Here is a 21,992-nt window from a genome sequence, read left to right as displayed (position 1 = left end):
CCAGACAGTAAGACAAAGGGGGAATAGGTGTTGGCAGGATGGGCCATCTCTAACTTGATGTCACCTACCATACTTGCATATCACAAAGCCTCAGCCGGAGCACACTCACAAAGGGTGTTGACACTAGCCTTTTGTGAGGCTAGACAAGGTGAGGCCAGGGCAGGGAGGCAGGAAATTCCAACCACCTCTGGGAAGGAATCCTCTAGGAGCTTCTCCTACCTCAAAAGTGGGCACCAGGTAAATATAATGGACCCTCAGACCTAACTTTTCAGTACACCTCTGGAAGACTCAGGGCTGCTGTGCTGCAGGAAGGACTGCTAAACTACTGCTCTGCTGCCTGAGTGAAAAAGACTGCACCTGCATCTTGAACCCAGGACCACCAGAGTGACTCCAAGGGCTAGTTGGCTGGCCTCCTGATCAGAGCCTCAGGTACACAAATACTCCTACCTCCCTGAACCCAGCACCTGGACTATGTCTGCGGTGAGTCCTGCCCCCCATGTGGTGCACCCCTGGATCCTTAGAAATTAGCCTAAAGGTGCTCTGCCAGCCCAGCTATGGACCTAACAGAACTGACACAGCACAACGCAGTGCCTCCGAGCTCCGCCATGGAACTGCTGCTGCGCAAAGCATCCCTGACACAGGACCACAAAGCTCTTTGGAACTGGTGTTGCATAATGTCTCAACGCATGATCTCGCATTGAAGCCTCGCAACTCCTCGGAGCGGCTGCTGCGCAACGCATTTTCGACACAGGACGTCGTATTGCAGCCCATCAGAACCTCCGCTGTGCGATGCATCCTCTGCGTGGCATCTCACAGCACTCCACAAACAGGATTTAAGGTACTTTTGTTCAGCTGGCCTAACTCGGCCCCAGTATCCAGCCAGAGCTCTATCGCGGTCGACCTGAACTTGTGAGTTTGTACCAGACCAGCACGACCAGCTAACAATTCAATTCAATTCAAATAGACTTTATTCGGATTTCACAAACCATCCATAAAAGCACATAATCAGACATTTTAAAATACACATCAAGCTACAATTTTGGGCCGTCAGACATTACATATAAAAATATAATTTATAAAAAGACAGCAATGAAAACACAGGAACCTACTAACTGGGCTGTGCATAATACAACTGAATAATATGTTAAATTCCATCAAGACATGTTTTAAAGTGCAAAGTGAATGTTTAACAAAGCTAATCAATTTTCAACGACCTGCGTGAGCATACAATTGCTTTAAGGAAGCTACTAACTCTAAAAATTAATTCTTCAGATCCTAGCATTAAAAAGTGTCTGTAGGCAAGGTTGTGGCTAAGCAAATCATATTTCTTACAATATGGTATTAGATAATGTTTTGTGAATTTCATATAAAATCCACAACCGAAGATAAAATGGAGCATACTCTGGGTTCCACCGTGGTCACAAGGACAATATAGTTTTTCCAAATTTTTAGTATAACCCAGTGGAAAGCAGATGAGATTTATAATGCTCCTGTCCCTGAATCTAAATAATAAACATCTGGTCCATCTACCCAGTTTTTTACATAAGTAAGGCTGGGGGGACATCGGGGATTCAATATGAGATTCCTGGATTGATAAATAGTCGACTGTGGATTGTTTCACAAAAACTGCTCTTTCCCTTTCATTCTGGAAATGCTGATAGAGTGCTCTTCTCACCAAATTTTTATGAGAGGCGTCAATCCTATCTGGATATGTGAACAGGTGTCCGTAATTGACGCTCTTAAGGCTGCTCTCTACCGCATTAATCCATGGGATTAGGGCTACATTATCACTTTTCAGACAGTCTAAAATAATCTCACGAGTCAATGAGGCTGCCGAGTTTTGCCATATCCTTAGCCAAAATAATGCAGGTCTTGCTCTAATAAAATCCTCAACATATTTTAATTTTAATTCATTGTGACAAACAAAAGTCGGTGCGCTAATAACTCCCCCCAGGATTTTTCGACAAAATCTGTTCTCTTCGCTCTGTATTGGTTTACAGTTTGAGAACCCCCAAACTTCTGCACCATATGTGCCAGTTGGGAGACATTGGGTTCGATAAATTTGTAATAGGCTAAGAACCACATCAGCCTGACGCGGTTGGCGTAGGGAGGTGATAGAATTAATTGATTTTGAGAGTTTGTTTCTCCCCATCGCCACGTGTGGTTGCCATGCACCACTATTAGAGAATAAGAGGCCCAGATAGGGGAAAGTGCATGTGCTTTTTAGAATGTTTGGACCTATCACAATCTTTGGGATTTTATAATTTTTAGGGCCGCAAGTCATGATAAACGATTTGTTAAAATTAGTGCACAGCCCAAGATCGGACATATAATTAACGAATCCCGTTATTAAAATACGTAGAGCATTCGGAGTGCGGCCCATAAGGACCGCATCATCAGCGTAGAGTAACGCCGGGATAGGTTTCTTATTGATAATTGGAACGTCCTTTGTCAAATTGCACAGGGAATGAGTTAATTCATTGATGTATAAGATAAAAAGCAAGGGGGCCAAGACACAGCCCTGTCTTACCCCCTTGCTAATTAAAATCTCATTTGAGACCTCACCATCATTATTTAAACGAACTCGGGCTTTCAAGTTGCGATGAAGATTAGCCAGAAAGTGAACTAGGGGTTCGTCCAAACCATAATTTAAAAGAATGGACCACAAGCGAGAGCGATTAACGAAATCAAACGCTGAGCTTAGGTCCATAAAGCCAAAGTACAGAGGAGATCGTTTAGCTTTCGTGTATTTGGCCATTATGAGGTTAAGGTTTAGACATTGTTCCACCGTCCCAAGCTTGCTCCGAAAGCCGAGCTGGCAACGGTGGATGATGGAGTTATCGTCTGCCCAAGTGCTTATTTTGTCAAACAAGACCCTGCCAAGGACCTTCAGGGTGTTGTCGATCAAAGATATTGGACGATAACACCCCGGGTCCATCCTATTTCCCTTTTTAAAAATAGGCACAATGGTACTGCAAGACCATGTGGGAGGGATAGATTCCTTACCTAAATTATTAAAGAGATTACAAAGTAGGGGGGCCCAAAACCATGTATTTGATTTTATCTGGTCGATGGACAGACCATCCGGGCCAGGGGCCTTGTTGCCAGCACTATTTGCGATGGCTTCCTCCACCTCCTCTAGTGTAATGACTACAGTATCATCTAGGAAAGTGTCCTCAGCAGAATTCCCAGCTGTGGCATAGAGCTTAGAAAAATGGCTGACCCATGAATCACCTGTGATATTACAATTTATCGGGGTGATATTACAGCCCAGGGCTCTCAAACTTTTTACTTCTTTCCAGAAGCCGGTGGTGTCTTTTAGGGCGGTTGTTTTGGTGAGATTATCCCAATGGCTTATTAGGAGCTCTTCAGTTCTTGTTTTTAAAACCTGTTTATATTTAAAACGTAGTGAACTGACAAGGGAAATATCTCGGGGTTTAGCTTCAAGAGCTTTCCTAAGTTCTCTATTAGCCCTGGAGCAATTGGTATCAAACCATCTTTGAGTGTTTGTATTATGTTCTAATACCGGTCTGGAAATAGCCCTTTTTATTGCTGCACATAGATCACAAAAGGATCTAGTAATATCAGGTCCACCAAGTGTTAAACAGTTGGAAATCAACAGGGGATTATTCTTAATTACATTGGTCAAGATCTCTCGGTTATTAATCCCTCTCCAGATGATTCTTAGTCTATCAGACGATACATTAATATTTTGAGCTCCGACCTCACAAAGACCTACAGGCTTTTTAATAGATTTAAGATGAATTACTAATGGTAGATGGTCACTGTATGGGCTACTGACAACCTTAGATTTAATTAACACTTCACTAAGGGGGGGAGAGGTAAACATATAATCAATCGTGGTTGAAGAACCACGACCAATATACGTGGGGGCCGGTACCTTTCCCTCATCAATTCCAAAATGGCCCATGACATCATCTAGATCTCTACATTGTAAAAGATCCAATAATTCCGAGCCTCGTCTACAGGGCGGAGATGTAGTATAAATATGAGCATTAAAGTCTCCGCCAACACAAATACCATCGAATAAACCGTATTTTTCACCATCCACAACATCATCGATAAACTTAAACAGTTCTAAAAAGGTGGGGTTAGGATGGTTGACAAAATCATTATTATAAAAATTTATAAAACAAATCTTTACCCTTGCAGCATATTTAACGGCTACCAGATTTTTACTAACCACATTTAGAGGTTCAATTTTCGTATCCTTAGAAATTTTTGCCCAGATAGATAGACCGCCACTTGGACGTCCCAAGGCAGGGGTCGGTACAATAAGATTGTGGCAAAAGAAACCCTCCAACAATTGGGTAGATGTACACCATGTTTCCTGTAACATTACCACATCAAAGTTACTTATCCAGGTAACCCATTCTTTGATTTTCATCTTACCTGGGAGCCCTGCAATATTCCAACTAATGACACTTAGGGTGTCAGTTGATGGACTAATGGTAGAGGGAGTAGGAATAGTGGGACAGTCTGAACAAGCTACATGTGGTAGGACTAATCTATCTGGACAAGATTTATTGGTGCGTATAGAGTTGACCGTATCCAATGGGACTGTGCTAGCAACCTTATCCACCGTGGTGGGAAATGTTGATGGTTGTCAGTCTAAACTTTCTAAGTCCGATAAGGCGGAGAATCTATTAGCTATAGGGACGGTGTAAGAGGCTGTCTGAGTTGGTCTCTGGGGGGGCCTATAAAAATACCCCAAAGGGTGGAGGCTTATTGTAGTAGATGTACTGGCATAGGTGTTACGTGTGTCCATGAAATATTTCACAAAGTTCGGATGTCTAAAGTTAATAACTATACAATCCCCGCTAATATTTTTCTGTTGTGGCCCCACCCAGCTTACCCTACGAGTTAGTATAATTTCATTTGATATGTTCCATCTTGCCCCTCTATGTTTTGTCAGCCAATTAATGCATTTATTATGTAGTTGTACCCATGACTCACTTTGACCTTCTTTCAGAGCAGGTACGCCAGCTAACACTAAAACATACGGGCAAGATTCTGGGGATAGGTTGAGGAACTGCCCTAAATTATTAGCAGGTCTGTTTCTTACTAATGGGCCTCCGCCAGCCCTTGTATCCTCCGGAGTAATACCTATCCTATCTGTTCGGGGGACTAGCGGGGTCTTGGCATCCGGGATAGAGGTACCAGTTATTGTTCCTTCTAGACCAGGGGGGTCATGATCAGGACCCGTGGACAATGTAGGTAAAATGTTAGCAGAGGTACTGTTAGATGACACAATTTTATCAACAGTAAGACCCTGCATATTTACACGGCTGAAATCAGTGGCGACATTCTGATACCCCTCCCTCAGATCCTTGCATAAAGTTTCTAATTTACTCATAATTTTATCACCTCTAACAACGTCTAAGTTAATAGATCCTTTCCTTTTTATTTCCTCTTTTTTAACAAGGTTTTCGATTTTGTCCAGTCTCTTAAAAACAGTATTAAATTGTTTGACTATTTGAATTTCGACTTGTTTAAAAATAGTATCAACAATCGTTTCTATCAAGTTGCCATTGGATTTGAGTAAAAAGTTTTGATCGGTAACCTCAGTCTGGGTACTGACTATATTGACGCTACTCTCCTTGGATGACATAGAGACTCTACAAATACTTTTGTCCGCGGTTGGTGACTCTAATCTTTGTGTGAGAGTAGTAGGTCTCTCGGGTCCTTCATCCAATGGAAATGACGAGAGTAGTGAGTCCTCATTGGCACTTGATGTTACTATTTCACAATCTTTGGCTTTATCTTTATTCCACAAACTCTGTGGTGTTGGTTGATTTCTGCATCGACCTAATTGTTTCCTTTTATTTACTATACTTTTCACTGGGCCTCTCTTACGTTTCTCTCTTACAGGTTTGTTGGAGCGTGGCATTTTGTCTGGTGCTGGCTCCGCTTGACAGTCTGTTACAACAATAGTCCGCAAACTTGATTTTCCAGTGGTCATACTTAGAGTGTCCACGTTGCTATTTGTTTTAACGACTGTTACTATGGGGGAGAGGGGGAGGTCCGGATTAGATAAAGCCTTAGGTGATTGTGAACATGGCACAGTAGTAGTAGTGGTGGGGAATCCAAAAGACATTCTACGTTCAGTGTCAGCGATCTCATTTGTAACCATAGTGAGAGCATTGGCCAACAATGCATCTATTGATGTGGGCGAATCAACAGGGGCGGTAGTAACAGTGCATGTAGTTTTCGTAGTACGTTTACCCATGCTTGAAGTAGTTACCTGTTTCGTATGTAGACTCAAGGGGGATGGCCCAGCCCGGCCTCTTCCGTCCACTGAGGGCCACAGAGGGCCCGCCCTTTGCCCGGGCTTAGCCCGGCGCCGCCCGCGCGCGTCCCGCGAGGCGGAGGGCGGCGTCAGTTTTGTAGCGCCTTCGGGCGCGAAAATGCGGCACTTCCGGGGTGCCAAGGATCATGGGAGATGTAGTTTCCCAAGCGTCTCCCCCCACACAGCGGTCGCGTTCGTCCGGCGACGGCGGGAGGGAGATTCAGGCGTCAACAGGGAAGGCTGCCCCAAGGATCAGGATGCACAGCAGGTAAGTGCAACAACACTCAGGGATTGTTTCCACTTCGTAGCACCGGGCCCCGCTCTGCCAAGGGCGGCGTCAGTTTTGTAGCGCCTTCGGGCGCGAAAATGCGGCACTTCCGGGGTGCCAAGGATCATGGGAGATGTAGTTTCCCAAGCGTCTCCCCCCACACAGCGGTCGCGTTCGTCCGGCGACGGCGGGAGGGAGATTCAGGCGTCAACAGGGAAGGCTGCCCCAAGGATCAGGATGCACAGCAGGTAAGTGCAACAACACTCAGGGATTGTTTCCACTTCGTAGCACCGGGCCCCGCTCTGCCAAGGGCGGCGTCAGTTTTGTAGCGCCTTCGGGCGCGAAAATGCGGCACTTCCGGGGTGCCAAGGATCATGGGAGATGTAGTTTCCCAAGCGTCTCCCCCCACACAGCGGTCGCGTTCGTCCGGCGACGGCGGGAGGGAGATTCAGGCGTCAACAGGGAAGGCTGCCCCAAGGATCAGGATGCACAGCAGGTAAGTGCAACAACACTCAGGGATTGTTTCCACTTCGTAGCACCGGGCCCCGCTCTGCCAAGGGCGGCGTCAGTTTTGTAGCGCCTTCGGGCGCGAAAATGCGGCACTTCCGGGGTGCCAAGGATCATGGGAGATGTAGTTTCCCAAGCGTCTCCCCCCACACAGCGGTCGCGTTCGTCCGGCGACGGCGGGAGGGAGATTCAGGCGTCAACAGGGAAGGCTGCCCCAAGGATCAGGATGCACAGCAGGTAAGTGCAACAACACTCAGGGATTGTTTCCACTTCGTAGCACCGGGCCCCCAGTTGGCGCTTTGAGCTTCTAGGTACTATTTTTCATTTTGGTCTCAATTTATCAAATTTGACTCTTTTATTAGGTCGAGCCTGTGCAGCGCATGTGCTGCTCTGGGAGGCATGCTGTATTGTGGTAGGGACTTGAAGCTCCGCCCACTCTCCACCCATATTTTTTATTGGCTTGTGTCACTGCCCACTGTAAACTGTGGCTGTTCATTGGTCAAAAGGCTTTGTAGTCCCTCCTTGTCTCTTTTGTAACCTCCCATGGCGACACCAACTGTTACATGTATTGTTACTTGGTAGGCTTTAATAACAGTCTTCGAGCACTATTTTCTCAAATAGCTTTGTCCTGCCTGCTATTGCAGGCAGGACACGCTCTCTCCTAACGCTTTTATTTTTTATATCACGCATTTGCAATGCAATAGGTCTCGCATTTGCTTTTGGCATTTATTTGATTTGTAAAGCGCCCAAATCACCCCCAAGGGGTATCTCTATGCCACGGAGTTGCTACAGTTAGGGAGAGGAAAGGTTTTCAAAAATAGCTTTTATCTATTTTAAAAACAGCACATAAATAAAAGGCATTGTCATTTACAATGCCAACAGCTCAAACGTTCGTAAATGTGAGACCTATTGCATTGCAAATGCTTGTTCTACATTGGTGTAGGATTTTTATTGTGTTGTGTTTTCACTTTATTACTGTTTGAAGTGCTGCATAAATACTTCACACATTGCCTAGAAGTTAAGCCTGACTGCTTTTGTGCCAAGTTATTTGAGGGTTAAGCACAGGTTAATTTGGAGTTTGCTTGTGACTTTACCCTGACAGGCATTGTGTTTGCTGCTTAAGTAGGGTTTCACCCTCAACCAGTAACCCAAATTCCTACACCTCTTATCTACACGTTACTTTAAATAGACTTCCTGGTGTTGCAGGGATTGTGTCTTCTCAAATTAGGATTTAGTATTGAGTGTATCTGGATTGATAGACTGCTGTGTTTTTTCCAAGCTTTTCCTAAAGATGGGTGAAACTGTGTCTAATGGCATGTCAAAGGCACATATTCAGAGTTCAAACCAATCGGTCAAAAGGGTGACTAACGCCCACAAAATACCTAAGACAAATGACATCCTTTTATGCATTTTAATAGGAAGTTGAACACATAAGACGCTTTACAACCACCACCATCCCCCGCCATACAAAAATAGTAAGACTTAAAATCTTAACATATACACTGTTGTACATCTTAATTTGATAGGGCTTACCCTTTTCTGAGCACTCTGGAGCATCCAAGCATTCATCAACATGCCACCGAGGGGTCTGTACTAACAAAACAGAGAATGGCATCTGGCAATTGGGGCAGTGCCCCTCATAAATGGGCCTTGGGATTCGGGGACTTTCCTTTTTTATGGTTTGCCTTGCTGGACTTCTTGTATTTTGAGAGCTCAAAACATGATCATTGACGGGTTTATCAGTGCTCTTTTCAGGTGTGAGACCGTTGAGTCTCTGCTGCTTTTGTTCCAGTGTGCTTTTCTTTGCCTTATCCATATTTTTTCGTGTAACTGCGATCTGTGTTTTCTTTCTGACACTTCTCCTTGATTCACATTCTCCGATATTGATTTTCTTCGAGGACTCTGCAGTCTCTGCAGGATTTTGACTATTTGATTTGGGTTTCCTGATAGACTTGTAGTCCCAGATGCCATCTTCTTCTAAAAGACCCTCTTCTGACATCTCACAAAGACCACAAAAACTGAGAAATCAGCACAGTACGAGCTTCACCTAGGTCTAGTGCTGCCCAACATCTGCAGTGGCATCATGGACTATATATATATCCACTAATATGTGACCACTTTGAGACTATTCGGATAGGTACTGGAAACTCATGAAAGTCAGTAAAATATATGAAAAATAAGCAGTCACAATCTACTGTAAAAATCTGTTATTCTATGTAAACATCCACGCATTTGGGCATTCCATAGACAGGCACTTGAGAACGATTATTGTCTGCCACTGAAAATCAGCCCATGCGCGTTATCTAACTTTGAAAGTTGTCGATAGTCTCACGTTTCGGAATCTGCAAACCCACCAACCTACCCCGATCCCGTACAAGGAAATGCTGTCTTCTTTCAAGCCTCTGAATGGAAACCCGGGAAGCTACGGCCACTGACATAGAAAGAGGACCACGACGGTGAAGCCGAAGATGAGACAAAATTTGAAAGTCATGATTATAAAAAGCAAGCTAATACTTCACAGAAGAGGGTTTTTGTGAGAGGTATTTGTATATGTGTAGCATTATGTAAGGCATTGTATACTTGTAAAAGCTGTAACTTGTACAAGCTGTAACTAAAACATATTCGAATGTAAGTAAACATGTAATTGATAAACTAAACGAAATAGTTGATTTGCTTCGGAAAGAAAACATTAAGGAGGCGATGCAATACATTTACCATCAGAAATGGCTTGCTGAAAAATTACCCGTATGTCCATCCTAGTAAAAAGACATATTGAAAAATGTCCGCCAGGGCTAGACAACGCTAAGGATGAGCCGGGTAGACAAAAGCCATGCCGTCTGGAGCAAAAAAGGCAACCATCGCAAATAGGGCTACCACACACAGTTAATATTTAAACACAAATATAGCATTAGTGAAATATGTACGAAAATTGTTTTCAACTATAGCCAGCTTTTTTATCTACTACCTATAAAGAGCTCTTGTGGAATCTAACATGGGCGACTCATATACAGGCAAAGACACAGCTATTGCATGCCACGTTCCAATCACAGCTTGAATAACCATTTGGTACCTAAAACAACACGCCGAACACTACTAAGTTCTACTATCCCTCCCTAAAGTATTGTATTTCTCTCGGAGAACAGCATTGTACTTTACTTTCTTTACATAATTTCAACTCTTCCTGGGAGCAACAACCCAAGCTCAAATGTACGATGCCATAGTAAAATCGCGCACCTTATCTTTTCGAACAACGTTTACGAACTTTGTAGTATTTTGCTGCATTAACAATTCATGGAGTTTTAATTTTTCACAGGAGCTCGGAAACTGTTGGAAAGCAGCCATTTGTTTTTCAAATACAAGAGATCAATTTTAGGAGGAAATGAACGAGACTGTAGCAAAAGGCTGTGACCCAAAAATTTACTTTTTGAATGCAAAGTATTTTAGCCATACATATTACAGTTAAAGTCCGGTCTGGAGGGACAACATTAGGAGAACCTACTTCCTCCGTGCATACGGTCAATACACAGAGCTGTCGACAGAGAAATAGGGGGGGGGGGGGGGGGGGGGGAAATAATAGTAACAAGGCGCGCATGCGCAATCCCAGTCTCCATTCCTGACCCAAGATGGCGGCTGCTGTCACTGCTTCTTCTCTGCTTTATCGACAGACTGATTTAGAAGCCGCTCTTCTCGAAGTAACAGCTTCGGTAGATCGAAACGACCTAGTCCTGCAGTACGTAAGAGAAGCGGACAGCCGTCGCCAAGAGCTTCTGGTACCGGAATTCACAGAAGGTGGGTTAACGAACGGGCAGTGGGTGTGACTGTACATAGTCACTTCCTGTTATGGACATAAAAGATGTACTAAACGTCATCTGTAACTCCTGTCATGAAATTGCTTTTCAAATGAAAATACCCTAAATTCTCTAAGCTCCCGAATGTAAATAAAGTAATTCTAGCATAGAACCTTTTACGTTTGTCAAACGTAGATAGGAATTTAGCTACTAACTTTTCTATGTAGTGGTAGTCTTATGTTTGAAATTTTTTCCTGCAGTTAGATAGGAATTTAGCTACTAACATTTCTATGTATTTGTATTTGCGGTTTTTGTAGAGCGCAACACTCATCCCAGGGGATATCACGGCGCTTATACCAAGCAGAAACTACTGATGACTAATACTGAAAAGTTTAGAAATTGGGGAAGAGGTGGGTTTTCAGCTTTTTTCGGAACAGGAGATAATTTGTGGTATGTCTTAAGTCGATAGGAAGTTCATTCCACCTCTTTGCTGCCAAGGAAGAAATAGAGCGGCCACCTGTTCTAACTTTATAAATACGTTTAGTCCTAACCAATGCCGATTGAAGCGATCGTAGCTTCCTAGTAGGGACATAAAATGTAGATTTTCCTAATAAGTTATGACGGAAAGTCTTAATTTTATTAAAGACACGGAGGTGAGTATTATGCTATCTTTTCTTGCATTTATTACAATAGCAGCAAGATAAGCGTAAAACTACACTCCCCAGAAGGCTGTAGGAGTAAACTACTGGCCAATGGGGAGAACAATAACGAAAAACAAACCAATCAGGTCAGGCCAACCAGATAAGGACCTATCTGACCGCAAGCAGTCCTCTTTTCTTGTGTGAATTATGAAGAAGTCGAAAACAAAGGAACCAAAAATAACAGTAAGTAAACAGTCAATATCCAGGTAAAAAGTTCTTGAGTCATAAACACCATGGACGAAACATCCTGGGGAAACCATGAAGGCAGACAGATGGACGTCGACGCCGAGAACTCCGGTGAGGTAGGACCAGGCTCATGAGGAAGGCGGTGGTAACGCTGGAGTACCTAAGGGGGGGAAAAAACAGAACAAATTAGAGCTGTTGTGGAGGGATAATACTCGCCTCCGTGTCTTTAATAAAATTAAGACTTTCCGTCATAACTTATTAGGAAAATCTACATTTTATGGCAAGACCGGAGGCTCCTATTATGCTAGTTCAAAGCATATCAACAACCAGAGAAGAAGCAGTAATCACAGGTTTACAATAGAAGGTCTTGAAAACATTATCGTTAGACCAATCTGCTGACTTAAGGATATCTTCTAGGCGGGAGCCTGACCAAAAGGCTTTAGAGGCCATGGCACCCCTGGTAGAATGAGCGCCAAACACAGAAGCATCAATGCCCGCAAGAGACATGATCCAACGGACCCAACGGGCCAGAGTAGCAGAAGAAACAGGAAGGTGAGGTTTGCGGAAAGAAATGAGCAATTGGGTATGGGAAGAAGTCCTAAAGTCAGCAGATTTTTGCTCATAAGCTTTTAAGCAGCGACCCACACATAATTTCGGTTGAGCTGGGAAGTAAGGATAAAACACTGACTGTAAATTTGTCTTTGTGCGTCTCTGCACTTGAAACAACACTCCAGTAGGAAAAAAATGCCTAGAAGAAAGATCTAAAGCCCTAACATCAGAGACACGTTTAATTGAGACTAAACACAACAACATAGTAAGTTTTGCAGATAACATTTTCAGTGATAGAGCAGCATTGTCAGGCCAATCCATAAACAATTTAAAAACCAAATTAACGTCCCATAAAGAAGAATACTTAGCCAACGGAGGTTTGGAAAATCGGACTCCTCTTAACAGACGACAAACCAGCGGATGAGAGCCAACCGGTTTATTGTCGATGGGATGATGGTTAAGTGAAATGGCTGATCTGTACAGGTTCACCGTGCGATAGGACTTGCCAGCGCTGGCCTCCGAGGCCAGAAAATTAACTACGAAAGTCACAGAGGCTGAAAAGGGATCGATAGACCGTTCCAGACACCAGCTTGACCAAAGAGACCAAGCAGAATTGTATGCTCTGGAAGTGCCGGGAGCCCAGGCCCGGCTGATAAAGAGTGAAGCTTCCTGAGAAAGGAGTTGGTCAGTAGAGAGAGGCCGGAGAGCTTCTAGGCCGAAAGAGTCAGGGACCGATCCAGAATGAGGGAGTGAGGGGAACCTCGAGGGTCCAGAAGAAGATCCATGGAATGAGGAAGAAGGACCGGAAAGTCCACCGCTAGTTCCAGAAGAGAAGGAAACCATATCTGGGATTGCCAAAAGGGCACTACCAGGATTAGAGACGTTTGTTGGCGTCGAACCTGGGAAAGAAACCTGTTGATCATAATGAAGGGAGGAAAAGCGTAATTGAGATGAAGAGACCAATCCTGAAGGAACGCATCGGTCGCTAAAGCTAGCGAATCCGGGCGCCAGCTGTAAAAGCGAGGTAGCTGGGAATTTAGGCGGGACGCAAATAGGTCGATGAAGAAAGGGCCCCACTTGAGCGAGAGAGAATGAAACACGGAGGGAAGTAACCTCCAGTCGCTGGAATCCCGGAGAAACCGAGAGTGCCAATCCGCGACGGAATTGAGATTACCGGGGAGATACTCGGCTTGGAGGGAGAGATTGTAGAGGAGACAGTAATGCCATAGACTTTTGGCGAGCTCCGCAAGGGGTTTGGATCTTGTGCCACCGAGACGGTTGATGTAACGGACCGCAGAAACATTGTCCATCCTGAGAAGAATGGAGCAACTTACCTTGTTCTTTGCGAGGCTGCAGATTGCAAAGGAGCCTGCAAGCATCTCTAAACAGTTGATGTGCAATGACGACTCCTCTAGAGACCATGTACCTCCAGTCGAGATTGGTCCACAACGGGCGCCCCAACCTGCCAGGCTGGCATCGGATTCTAATACAAGATCTGGGGCCGTGGCGAAGATGGTCCTTCCGTTCCACGCATCTAAATGGTCTATCCACCATTGAAGTTCGGAGCGAGAGTCTTGGTCTAGGAGGATAAGATCTGAATAAGCCAGCCCCTGACGTAGATGTCGTATTTTTAAACGCTGAAGGGCTCGATAATGAAGAGGACCTGGGAAGATGGCTTGAATGGAAGCGGAGAGAAGCCCCACGATCCTTGCCAGGGAGCGAAGGGAGATTCGGGGAAGAGAAAGAACCTGAAAAATTTCTGATCGGATAGTTGCGATCTTTTCGGAAGGGAGAAAGAGAGACGCTGAGGGGGAATCTACGCGAAACCCCAGGAAATCCACACTTTGAGAGGGAATCAACATGGACTTGTCTTGATTGATAAGGAACCCGAGATCAAGCAGAAGAGATTGAGTCACCTGAAGGTCCCGCAGGAGATCTGATTTGCTCGCGTTCATAAGAAGAATATCGTCCAGATAAATAATCAGACGAATTCCTAAAGCTCGAAGATAAGCCACCACCGGCTTCATAATTTTGGTGAAACACCAAGGAGCCAAAGAAAGTCCGAAGGGGAGCGAACAAAACCGATAAGTGACTTCCAGCCATTGAAACTGGAGGAACTTGGAATGGGAGGGATGGATAGGAACTGTCAGATACGCATCTTGAAGGTCCAAGCGGACCAACCAATCGCTGACTCGCAGAGTGTCTCTCAAATGAATAATGGTCTCCATTTTGAAATGTCTGTAAACAACAAACTGATTGAAAACTTTGAGGTTGATCACCGGACGCATCTTTTTGTTCTTTTTGCGAACCAGAAACAGTGTGCTTAGAAATCCCGAGGGATCGAATGGAAGTCTTAGGATAGCTTTCTTTGTCAACAGGGAATGAATTTCTTGAGAGATCAGGCGCGACACGTCGGCGGAAAAAACCAGAGGAGGAGGCAAAGTATCCTGGAAAGGAGGAGCGTAAAACTTTATGAGATAGCCTTGGACAGAACTGAGAACCCAAGGGTCTGAGGTTAAAGTTTGCCATTTGCTTAGAAAGAGCGCTAAACGCCCTCCCACGGGAGGGCCAGAAGACAGGCATACCTTGTTGGGAGAAGCTGGAGTTGTTGTTATTGCCTCTGTGGCCCCTCTGACCACGCCCCCGGAAGCCACGGCCACGTTGGGGGGAGAACTGCGGCTTGTACTCTTGATAGCCGGCGTTGGAGGCGCCTCGGGAACCTTGGTAACTGGAAAAGCGGCCGGAAGAGCGGTTCCTGCCTCTGCCGGCCCTGCCAAAAACCCGGGGGGCAAAAACTTTTTTGATGGAAAGCTGGGCCTTGTCGAGAGAGGCAAAAGTGGAAACAAATTTAGACAAGTCCTTGACCAAAGAATCACCAAAGAGGAGGCCGTCCGCTTTGACTCCGGGGTCCTGAGAAGCCAAATTGGCTAATTTAGGGTCCAATTTTATAAGGAGACCCTTACGCCTTTCATGCGTAATGGCGGCATTGCCCAATAAACAAAAAGTACGCTGGGCCCAAAGTGAAACCTCTTCGGGATTTAACACTAGCTCTTCCGAGCGCGCTGACTCTGCCAGATCCAGAATACGGGCAAGGGGGCCCACCATATCCAAGAGTTTGTCCTGACAAGAGGACCATGCTCTGTCCACCCCCTTACGAGGGTCCTTACCGAACTTAGAAAAGAAGGTGAGGAGCGGTTGATCGATGGCGGGAGTGACCGCGATGTTAGAGGCCAAAGAGGGTTTGGGGCATTCGGATTTTAATTTAGCTCTAACAGATTTATCCAGAGGATGTCGCAGTTTTGAAGAAATATACTCCCCCCACATGGGGAATGGGAAACCATTCCGTAGAATTTGGGTGTCTAATTAAAGCAGGGTCAAACATAGGCATTCCCTCAGGGTCGAGAATAGGATCAGACTCGAACGGCGACAATTTCTGCTTTTTGGGCGAAGAATCGCCACCACCAAATAGATCAAAAAGAGTGTCTTCATCAGTGTCACATAAATCATCATCATCCGTATCCAGGATTGTATTAATGACCAGCTTCTTAGGAACCTCCACGTGTTTGTGCTTGGCTTTACTTTTGCCAAATGTCAAAGTAGACCCCTCATTTGACTGAGGCCTGGGAGGAATAACATCCTCAATCTTGCGCGAGGGAACCTCGCTGCTCATATGTGACACCTTTTTGGTTAAAAGAGTGGCAGGAACCAGTTTTCGTTTTCTGCTTTCCCCCGCAGACTGGGCCAAAGCTTTGGTCATTATACTGATGAGAGAATTTTCCATGGACTTTGACACTCTCTGCATAGAGTGTTCTACAGCAGTCTCCACAGAAGAGTTAATAAAATTGCTCAAATCCGATTTAAAATTAGCATTCTCCTCATTATCAAGCTCAGGAGAGCTGGGAATCTCCATTTTCACAAAACTGGCACACAAGGGGTTAACCCTGTCAAAAGAATGGAGGGGGCGTGTACCAACAAGCTTGCCGGTGAGGGAAAGGCTTAAGGAGGTGTGTCCCAGAAGCAGGCAGAGGAGCGCTGAGGAGAGCGTGAGGAAACTACTGAATAAAGGCAGACAGCGGCGAAAAAACGATGCGTCACCGAGGCAGCCAACGTGAGGGAAAGAACCGGCCAAGTAAGCAGAGCGCACGCGCACGTGAGCAGACGCGTTAAGATTAACACAGAGGGAATGGAACACGCATTTAAAAACGAAGCCGTAACCACGGTGACTAAGCATGCGAAACGCTCGAGGAACGAAGCGGAAACCAAGCCAAGATAAACATAAGCATTTGGCTAAACAATTGAGCAAACAGAATTTTAAGAAGGAGAAATAAAATAATCGACTTATCTGACTGCAAGCAGCAAGAAAAGAGGACTGCTTGCGGTCAGATAGGTCCTTATATGGTTGGCCTGACCTGATTGGTTTGTTTTTCGTTATTGTTCTCCCCATTGGCCAGTAGTTTACTCCTATAGCCTTCTGGGGAGTGTAGTTTTACGCTTATCTTGCTGCTATTGTAATAAATGCAAGAAAAGATAGCATAATAGGAGCCTCTGGTCTTGCCATAAAATTCGATCTTCCTCTGAAGAATAGTGGGACCAGTCTTATGCATAGCCCTGTGAGCATGGCTGAGCAATTTAAAGGCAGCCCTCTGGCGCATCGGAAGCCAATGAAGTTTCTTCAAACATTCCGATGCTGAGTCTAGCTTGCCTTTGTTGCAAATAAGTTTGGCCGCCGAATTCTGCAATACCTATAGGCGAGAGAACAGATGTTCATTTATCCCTACAAACAGCGCATTGCCATAGTCTAAACGACTAACCAAAAGGGCCTGTGTGACCGAACGTCTACAGTCCAGAGGTATCCAGGGGAATAACCTAGCGGGAAGTTTTAGGATGGCGAAACCCTTGCCACAAAGGGATCGCACATGCTCCTTCATGGACAAGGCGTCATCCATGATGATCCCCAGGTTCCTGGCATGTTGTTTTGGAGTGGGGGCCAAACCCAATGAGGGTGGCCACCACGAGGCATCCCATACCCGTTTGGCACCACCAAACAGAAGAATCTCAGATTTTCCTGCATTCAGCTTTAGGCAGTGTGAATGCATCCACTGGGCCATTTCTGAGAGGCAGTCATGTAATTTGGTTTTAGTGATATCAGGCTTCTCATCCAAGGCCACCATCAGCTGCGTGTCATCCGCATAGGAGCAGATGCTAATGCCCCACTTCCTTCCAATGTCGGCGAGAGATGACATATAGACATTGAAAAGGGTGGGGCTCAATGAGGCACCCTGGGGGACCCCGCAGCCGATGGAGTTAGGCCTGGAATGGAACTGACCCATATGTACTGCCTGAGTGCGGTTGCTCAAAAAATAGTGCAGCCAGCTCAATGTTGTGGATTGAACTCCTTTGCTCCGAAGTATGTTCAACAGGCAATTGTGGGATACCGTGTCAAACACCGCTGACAGGTCAAGCAGTATCAGTGCCACTGCCCCACCTTGATCGGTAGAGGATCTGAAACTGTCCGATACTGCCAGCAACGTTGCCTCGGTGCTGTTGTTAGCTCTGAAGCCCGTCTGGGAGGGATCCAGGAGGAAGTTGGTTTCCAGGTACCTTGTCAGTTGTACATTGACCAGTTTCTCCAAAACCTTGGAGAGATAGGGAAGCTGGGAGATGGGTCTATAGTTCTCTTGATTGAGAATGTCAGATCCAGCTTTCTTCAAGAGGGGGATCACCGAAGCGTGCTTCCAAGCATCAGGGAAAATGGCAATTCTTAGTGATTTATTAAAGAGTTGTGTGATCAAGGGACAGAGCGTGGACGCAATCTTTGAGAACACAAAATGGGGGCAGGTGTCCAAGGGGGAACCAGATTTGACTGTGTTCATGGCTGCTAGGACCTCGTCCACTGAGAGTGGTTCAAAGCCAGTTAAGAGGGGTGTAGTTCCCGTGGCTGGCGGGACTGTTGATGCTTCTGTTATAATCACAGTATTGGGGGGTTTATCTGTGTTACTGTGAGCATGTTGGGGTGTGAAAGTAGAGTAGATTATCTTAATTTTCTCAGCAAAGAAGGTGCTAATACGATCACAAGCCTCAACCGAAGGAGTGAGTGTTTCAGAGATGCTAGATGGTTTGCTAAGCTACTTCACTATTTTGAACAGTTCCTTAGCTGAGTTACTGTTTTCTTGGATGCGCCGGGTAAAGTAATCTTTCTTTGCATTTTTTATGGCAAGGGTATACAGTTTCCGATTAAGGACATAATTTAATCTGGATACACTGTCCTTGGACTGTCTCCAAAGATTTTCAAGTTTTTGACATTCCCTTTTAAGATTTTTTAAATGGGGGGTGTACCATTTCTCCGTTATAGCTTTTTTCCTAGGTTCCCGCATCGGGGCTAGTTTGTTTAATATTTGCAGTATTCCAGCGTCTAGTAAGGTGACATCTGTATAGACAGAGGAATCCTCCGGGAATTTAAAGTTGGCCTCTTGAAAATGATTATCGAAGTTAGATTCATTAACTAACCTCCAGGCTTGTTTAGAGATCTGGGGGACTGCCTTGGGTTTCAGAGACTTGCAGGGAAGGTCGAGTGAGAAAGATATGAGGGAATGGTCCGTCCAGGAAAGGGGCTGGACCTCACGTATGTTAGTAGATTCAATGTTGGTAAAAAGTAGGTCCAGTGTGTGGCCAGCTATGTGAGTAGGGCCCACTACCAACTGCTTAAGGTTAAGGATCTCCATGTCATATTCCTATTGGGAGGCTCCCAGAGCATCCATTTTCTCATAGTGAATTTTTAAATCGCCAACAATTAGGTAGTTTTTATATTTTAAACAGAGTGGCAGGAGTTGGTTGAGTAATTGAACGCCAAGATTGGCTTGTTGTCCAGGGGGGTTGTATATTACTGCTCCAGCTAAGATGGTGAGACCCTCATGGAGTACTCTGAAAGGTAAGGTCTGATGTTCGTTGTGGGCAGCTATTGGTTCCGCAAAACATGCTAAATGCTCCCTGAATATCACAGCGACCCCCCCTCCTCTTTTACCAGATCTATCTTGCGTAATAATTTTATAATTAAAGGGGGGGGCGTTAGCTAGATCAAGGGCATTAGTATCGGATAGCCAGGTTTCGGTAATGAAAACCAGGTCCGGGGTCTTAGATGTAAGTAAGTCTCAAATATCCAGAGCATGTCTAGGTAGGGATCTGGCATTGAGGAATAAACAGTTGAGGTTCATGTGATTGTTAACATGGATTGTGTGATGGCCTAAAGGAGATTGATCCATGCTAGAACAACGACAAGCGAGGCAGGAAATAGGTCTATAGGATGATCCTGGGCCCGTTTGAATACATAGCCTTTCATTATTGGCCTTTTTATCAGCATAGGCTAGCAACTCGCTACGGGAGTAGCGGATGGGCGTGGACAAGTTTCGAATAATATCAGCAGGGGTATGGCCCCTGGTCCCGGCTGGTCGCGGACGGGCACAGACGGGCTTACCTTAGGCGCACCTTCGGCGTGCCATTGACGCGCCCGCTGCGCCCGTCCGCTGCGCCTCGGCCAGCACATTGGAATAAATAGGGGGGGGGGAGCGCGGGCTCCTGGCTCCGCCCTCCGGCTCGCAGGGGCTGACCCCTGATTGGTCTGCCGGTCTGCCTAACTCCCCTTTGCCTCTCCACGCAATCGGCACTCAGCCATGGTGGAACAGAGCCCGGGGATTGGCAGCCAGAATTTCTTAGGGGAAGAGGAGCAGCCTAACTCGCTGTCGTCCTCACAGTATTCGTGCAAATCACAATTTAAAATGCGGACAGGTTCGAAATGCGGGCAGTGCAATAAACAATTTTAAAAGCGACCAGAATCGGTGCAGATAAACAATTTTAAAATACGAGCAAGGTCAGTGCAAATCTACAATTATGAGCAAGCATATAAACAAACACAGCGCTGCAGCTACAGTAGCGATTCCACAGAGGTATGTACTGGTAGTCTTATGTTTGAAATGTTTTCCTAGAGTGGGTTTAGCTGTCAAGTTTTTAGTTTGGTGATGTGTGACATTTTCATATTTTTAGCGTGCTTGTGTGATATTTCAATACGTAATGTGTGACACAATATCCTAAGTATAATATAATTTAATATATTTCGAAAGCGGGGGCATTTCAAACTGCATTGTTGTATGGATTAGAAAAACTGTACTTTGCATTATTGTTTTCTATGTGGCTGTTATTCTTTCATGTAAGCAGTGGCGGCTGGTCCATAGGGGGTGCCGAGGCAGCGCCCCACAAAAGAATCGGGCAACAGGTGAACAGGAATGTAAGCAGACGAATTGACAGCTTACAATTCGTCTGTTTACATTTCCGGGCCGGGATGTGCTTCACGGGTGAAAGACTGAAAGTGCGCATGCACAGCGCACGCAGGCGAGAGGCGAGCAGGAGTCCAGAAGATGGTCTGCGCATGTGAGAGAGGAGTGTTGCTCCTCACTCACATTCACAAACCATTAGGTATGCTGCGCATGCCCAGTGTAGTGCAAGCGTCTGTAGATAGGCTCCTGTTCGGGCGGTTACGTGTTTTGTGCAAAGTCGCCCCATGCCCTATCAAATGCCAGGACAGAGTAAAAAAGGGTCAGCCGCCTGGCCCCCCGTCGCATCCAGTCTCCTAATTGGCAGTTAGTATTTCCTGACTGTTGAGGAAAAAGAAAAGAGCGGGGAGAAGTTACTTCCACACGTTGCAGATGAGACGTGATGCTACGCGGGACCTGAGGAGATGCCTGGTAAGTTCTTTTATTCATTAAATTAACCCCACTTCCCCTCACCGCACGTACCCCCGAGTCATGCTGGCCGCGCCTGACTTCTCTGCTGGTCACGCGTGTAGAAGCCTGATTGGGTCTGGCCCTGGCTCGGTATTATCTCCGATGTGCTCTGTCCGGCCTCATCATGTACATTTAAAAATCTCTTTTCTTAAATAACAACTAAAAGGTTCACACCTCACCGAATACAATCAAGATGTTACATCTTGATTGTATTCGGTGAGGTGTGAACCTTTTAGTTCAAGAAAAGAGATTTTCCACACTTCAACATCTAACACCCTCGCGGCCAGAGCTCCTCATCAATACAAGAATACAGTGCCTGGATAGCCTCCTACTTTCGATACGGATTGACAAATTTGACAGAATAATGCGAGACGCAGACGGCGCTCTATAAATAACTTATTGATGCCGTACAACGTACGTGTGATTTAGCCTTTGATAAACGCCTGCTGACAACCACGAACATACCCAGGCTGTCACGCATGTCCGTTCCTGGGCATGTACTGTGGAAACCAGGAGAGCTAACAACTGCCACCGGGTCCCACATGCGGAATCAAAATGCCCGTACTGTCCGAAACTGTTAGCTCGACAGTTGTGTCTGGTGTGCACGAACCCCAAATTGGCATACTGGTGTACGGCAAAGACCGTCTCACGGACCGGAGTGTCCTGTGAGATGCACGTAGCAAACCAAGCCCCATATGCATCAACCTTAAGTAGTACCAGACCCACTGCTGACATTTGGAAATTCTATAACATTTTGTAGATCCTAATACGTTTAACCATTGAGGTTTTATATTTTGTATGCATGGGTGCAAACAGTCGGCGAATTGCTCCACTGAGCACAAATGTAGTTTCACTGGTTGGCAGTAAGGGTGAGGAGGGCAGAGGAGAAGGGCAGTGTGATGAATGTGT

The 21,992-nt window shown here is 45.5% G+C and overlaps 2 protein-coding genes across 4 annotated transcripts in view; one reads left to right on the top strand and one right to left on the bottom strand.

Annotated features, from left to right (window-relative positions):
• The window catches only part of DCLRE1A (DNA cross-link repair 1A), a 103,359-nt gene extending 92,650 nt beyond the window's left edge, over positions 1–10,709 (bottom strand). The window contains exon 1 of one of the 3 annotated variants that reach the window (XM_085603306.1): positions 8,619–10,709. In XM_085603306.1, coding sequence (XP_085459432.1) covers positions 8,619–9,084 — 466 coding nt within the window. In that variant the 5' untranslated portion in view covers positions 9,085–10,709. The remainder of the gene's footprint in view (positions 1–8,618) is intronic. The other 2 variants (XM_085603308.1, XM_085603307.1) reach the window with 2 other exon arrangements.
• The window catches only part of NHLRC2 (NHL repeat containing 2), an 867,133-nt gene continuing 855,814 nt past the window's right edge, over positions 10,674–21,992 (top strand). The window contains exon 1 of the mRNA XM_085603309.1: positions 10,674–10,874. Within this exon, the coding sequence (XP_085459435.1) occupies positions 10,709–10,874 (166 nt within the window). The 5' untranslated portion in view covers positions 10,674–10,708. The remainder of the gene's footprint in view (positions 10,875–21,992) is intronic.

Source organism: Triturus cristatus, chromosome 1_2 (genome assembly GCF_964204655.1).
Source record: "Triturus cristatus chromosome 1_2, aTriCri1.1, whole genome shotgun sequence".
NCBI classification, from domain to species: Eukaryota; Metazoa; Chordata; class Amphibia; order Caudata; family Salamandridae; genus Triturus; species Triturus cristatus.
This window is presented reverse-complemented; position numbering and strand designations above follow the sequence as displayed.